The 5,149-nt window shown below is 38.9% G+C and overlaps 1 protein-coding gene across 1 annotated transcript; it reads right to left on the bottom strand.

The window, feature by feature from the left end:
• Positions 1–458: 458 nt before the first annotated feature.
• Positions 459–4,655, bottom strand: TEX55 (testis expressed 55). Its single transcript, XM_036445094.1, has 3 exons — positions 3,771–4,655; positions 3,057–3,188; positions 459–527 (listed from the first exon to the last, which is right to left on the bottom strand). The coding sequence occupies exons 1-3, from the start codon at positions 4,653–4,655 to the stop codon at positions 459–461; spliced, it is 1,086 nt and encodes a 361-aa protein (XP_036300987.1).
• Positions 4,656–5,149: the final 494 nt, after the last annotated feature.

Below are 5,149 nucleotides of genomic sequence, written 5' to 3' on the forward strand. Positions count from 1 at the left end.
TGAATAAATTGTGGCATTTCATATAATGAATACTATACTGCAATAAAAATCAAATATAGTTATACACAACAGTTTGTATTAATCTCATAGACATAATTTTGAGCAAAAGAAACTAGGTACAAATGAATACCTCCATATTGTTTCCATTATATAAAGTTGAAAAATCTAAACAAAAGTTTTTCATGATTTTTGTTTAGTGATAAAATTATAAAGAGAAGTGAGGAAGATAATATCAAAAGAGGTAGAATAATAGCCCCTTTTGGGGAATAAGAACTGGGAGAAAGGAAGAAAGCTTCTGGGATGTTGGTAATGTTTTAGTTTTTTTTTTTTTTTTTAACTTAAATGGTAGTTATAGGTTTGCTCATTTCATGATAATTCGCTGAGTTGTACATGTTTTGTTTTATACACTTGTACGTGTGCTATATTTGTTATAAAGAGATTGCTCTTTTTCTCCTATTTCATACCTGGCTCAGCATAAAACTCAGGGGGTCCTCTGGCTTTTCATAAACTAAGTTTTCAGTGATCTGCTGAAAGAGCATAAGACATCGCATTATGGTTCTGAGCTAAAGTTATGTGGTCAGGTTATATCTGAAGTGATCTTTTGCACTAACATGTACATACCATTTTAAAGAAATTCATTTGTATCTATAAAATAACAAATTATTTTCTTACCACTAATAAAATGAGGTAAACTAAGGTAAAATTTGGAGGAATAAAATTCTATATATTATAATAAAAGGCTAATATGCAAATTGGCTGACTGGCAGAACAACCAGTTGCTATTATGTTCACTGACCACCAGGGGACAAAAACTCAATGTAGCAGCTGCCTCCTGATGGTCAGTGTAATCCCACAGGGAGAGCACCACTCAGCCAGAAGCTGGGCTCATGGCTGGTGAGCTCAGTGGGAGTGGTGGGAGACTCTCATGTCTCCACAGCAGCGCTAAGGATGGCCAACTACTGGCTTAGGCCCACAGGGAGTGGGCTTAAGCCAGCAGTCAGACATTCCCTGAGGGCTCCTGGACTGTGAGAGGGTGCAGGCTGGACTTGAGGGACCCCCTCTGAGTGCACGAATTTTGTGCACTGGGTCTCTAGTTTTAGTAATAAGTATCAATGGATATTTCTCTAGTTTCCAAGTTCAAAGTAGTGAGAAAGTTTTAGTTTTGAGAACTGTGATTTTGCTAGACTGAGAAATTAGGATTATTTGCTTTGAAGAATTGCCATACAAAAGTACTTTGAGTAAAATTTTAAAATATTATATGATTTTAGTACATAGAGCCTTCCTTTAGAGGCCTTGATTCTAAAAGGTGCAAATGATGTTCACTGTTTCTAATAATAAATGAGGAAGCATATATAAAACTTCAGAGATTCACTACCATACTTTTTGTTGTTGTTGAATAATCCTTCAAGTTATAATAAACAATTATCATTTTTAAGTAATAACAATGGTGGAAATTTTAGTTATAAGATAGTACAGTCTGCTTAATGTATTTGCACCAATTATGTATTTCATATATGTTTTTATGAAATAATTATTTGATAACTAATTTTCTTATAACAATGTTGAATGCATAAGCATTATTTTTTCTTAACATATGAAGGAAAATATTTATAGAATGATTAGAATTTTACTTCCTTCAGTTTAGTAATTAGTTGTTCTTTGATTAAAGGTAGAAAGTGCTCTCCCACAAAACAATATCTTAACAAAGAAAAGGCATAGAGCAGAGTTAATGAAGTGTCACTTATCCCTGTTTTATATGAGGAAACTAAGATTCACAGAAGTTATGTAGTTTTCTCCAAATAACAAAGATGAAAACCAGCTAAGTTAGATTGGAGCCTTGAGCTAAATTTGCAGTTTGTGATCTTTCTTCTACACCCCACTTCTTTAAACTTAAGTTTAAATGTTTTCATTTGAGGTGGGTGATTCTTATTTTACACTTTTCTAACCACAAAGTTACTTCATGTACTCATATATTATGCAGTATATGAACTAGAGGCCTGATGCACAAAATTCATGCAAGAGTAGACCTTCCTTCCCCTGGCTGCTGGCACTGGCTTCCCTCCAGCACCAGGGACCCAGGCTTCCCACCAGCTGCTGGCAGACACCCAGGACCTGGGCTTCCCTCTGGCCACCTGCAGGCACCTGGGACCCCAGAAGCCCTGAATTCCAGTCTAATTAACATGTTATTATTTTATTATTATAGATTATTATAGATATGTACTTTGCTGGGTAATAATATTAACATAAAAATAAACATGTCAGGTAAACAAAAACAACCCACCAAATAGCAAACATTTTATAAATGTAATAATTTCTTGTAATTCTATATTGGCAAAGGATGCTATACTTAAAGAAATGTTCATCATGATTTTTTAGAGAGAGAGAAGAGGGAGAGGGAGAGAAGATAGAAACATCAATCAGCTGCCTCCTAGTGAGCATATAACCCACAACCCCAGCATGATAACTCTGAGGTGAACAGTCCTGACTGGGAATCGAACCAGCAACCTCTTGGTGCTGGGACAAAACTCAATCCACTCAGCCACACCAGCTGGGCAAGGATGCTATCCTTTAAAGAAATTTCAGCCCCAAATCCTAAGGTCAATATGGTTAAAAATTTTTAGAATTAGAAGCAACCCTTAACTACTCACTCCTCCCTCCACCCTACAAACAATGTGGTTTCTTAGATGTCACAGGTTGGTTATCTTTTGAAAATATTATATGATGCCTGGAAAGCTTTTTTCTTTCCTTTTCAATGGCCAATATTTTGTTCTTCCTTCCTAGTCTGGCTCAAACTTTTAACTTTTTGCCAAGATTTTTCCTATAATCCAATCTACCCAATCCTTCTGAATGGCTTCATATATGGTAAGTATCACTCATTTGGTGTTTATCATTTACTGCTTTTAAAAAAATACATCTTACTGACTTCTCAATGAGATTATATCCTTTGTATTATCAAAGGCTCTTTCTTATACCACATGAAAGCCGTGTCAAAGTTTGTTTTTTACATTATAACTATTAGAAAACTCACAATTAAAGAAAGGGAATGAGAGGTTTACCTGGAATATATGCAGAATGTGGTGTTTCTCCATGTATTGTAGTGAAACTAGATAAGGATCTTGATATACCAGAGAAGGAAGTTGCCTCTTTTGGTGTTGAGAACTTCCTTCTTGGTAGTTTGGAGTATTATCCTAAAATGGAAATATCCCCCCACCAAAGAGTCTTTAATAAATCAAAAAGCCTCAGGAAGTTCTTATTTTTGCTGTTATCAGTGGAAACTGGTGATGATGGGATCTAAACACCAGGAGATGCAAAAAAGACACATTATTATGAGAGACCTAGCTGGTCCTCCAGGCAATATAATGTATCTCAAGTCCTGGGAGCTACCTTAGGCTTCTCCAATCTACTCCAACTATTTCCCCCTTCATAGTTTACTCCCAATGTCTTTTCTTTGGTAGAAGCCTAGAGAGGAAAAATGACTTAGTGTTTAGACTTAGCAGCAGAAGCAGGATTTGAAACCCAGGTCTCCTGAATGCTGGTTCATTAATCATTCCTGAATGGCCCTAGAGTAGCAGAGAAAGCAACTCATTTCTATCTATCCCATCCTTCTCCTGTCCTTCCTGATCTTATAGGTCACACATATCACAGCATGTGGGTTTATTTCTCATCCTTGATTCAACCTGTGCCCACCCTCTACCCTCCACACCACCATTATAGGCCTCTAGCTTGGCTTCCAACCTCCCAGGTGGGTATCAAATGCCCCTTTAACCTACAGGCATGGTTACTATGATTGGACCCTTTTCTTGATTGGTGAGATAGTCAAATTTAGTTGAGATGGCGGGAAATCTTGGGACAAAGTTGTGGTCTTTTGTTTGTAAAGAACCGACGAGCTTGCTATCATATGCTTTGAATGCTTTCATAAAGATGTCATTTTCATAATTAGTTATATCTGGAATCTTGGAATATCTGAGTTCTTTTAACTTAAATTCAGTCTCTTTGCCCTTCTTGCTGGTATGTTTTCTGTCATCAGACTCATCACTTTCTCCAAGGTCAGTTTGGTCATCATCTATGTCATCTTCATCTTCAACCTTTTCATACTCAGTGTAGAGAGACCTGATAACCCTGGGGTTAACAGCGCTGATAACTTGGTGTTCAGCTTTCTGTTCTTCAGCTAGTTCAATAATTTGGTTATGTGTTTTGTGATGAGTCTTTGCAGATGTTTTGAAGCCCATTGGGTCAGACAGTATGTGTTCAACCTGTTCAACCAGATCAGACTTTGGTTCAACCAGACCAAACTTTCTGCTGTCAATCAGTTCATAAGGCACTTGGTCAGCTGGGCCAGACGCTCTGTGTGGCATCGGTGCAGAAGACCTTCGACCATCTTGGCCATTCGGTTCAGCAGCCTTCCGGTCATATTGGCTAGAGTTCTTGCGATCAGTTGGTTCAGAAGACCTTCGGTTATCTTGGCCAGACTTTGTGTGGTCAGTCTGTTCAGAGCCTATTTGTTCAGATGAGACAGACGGTGTATGGCCGGACAGTTTGCGATCAGTGGGCTGAGAAGTTTGTCCTTGGTGCTGAACAGGCATCTGACTGCCAGTCCGTTCAGATTCTGCATGACGAGCTTGGTGAGCTGGCCTACTCTTTCTTTGTTCAGACATTCTTTGGTCAACCTTATTAGTTCCTCTATGATCAGCAACTTTATAACGCTGGACGCTTTAGGTCAGTCTGATCATATGTTCTGTGCCTATTGTATTTGGACACTTTGTGGTCAGCTTGGCCAAATGTGTTAGGTTCAGACTGGCCAGATACTCTTAGGTCATCCTGGTCAGCTGTTCTGGGATCAGCTGGTTATCTGCTTCCTTTTAGTACAGGTTCTGCAGTTGTCTTCCTGGCCATCTAGGTGGCTGTCATTTGGGTGCTTGGTTGTGCTTTCAGATTCCCAGGATCCCCCCTCGGAGCCTCTTGTGGAGGTGCTCACATTTTCTGCCTGTTCCTGATTGGTCTAAATTGCTGTGGGTGGGGCCAATCTGGGTTGTCTGGGCGACCTTAGGGGAATGCAAGGCAATAATGCCTGTGGGGGTTTGTGTGAGCCTCAGTGAACTGGTTCTTTCTTCCTTCCTTTCTGGAGCACAGGCTGTTGCCTGAAGGTGAG

Source organism: Pipistrellus kuhlii, unplaced genomic scaffold (assembly GCF_014108245.1).
Source record: "Pipistrellus kuhlii isolate mPipKuh1 unplaced genomic scaffold, mPipKuh1.p scaffold_m20_p_2, whole genome shotgun sequence".
NCBI lineage: Eukaryota > Metazoa > Chordata > Mammalia > Chiroptera > Vespertilionidae > Pipistrellus > Pipistrellus kuhlii.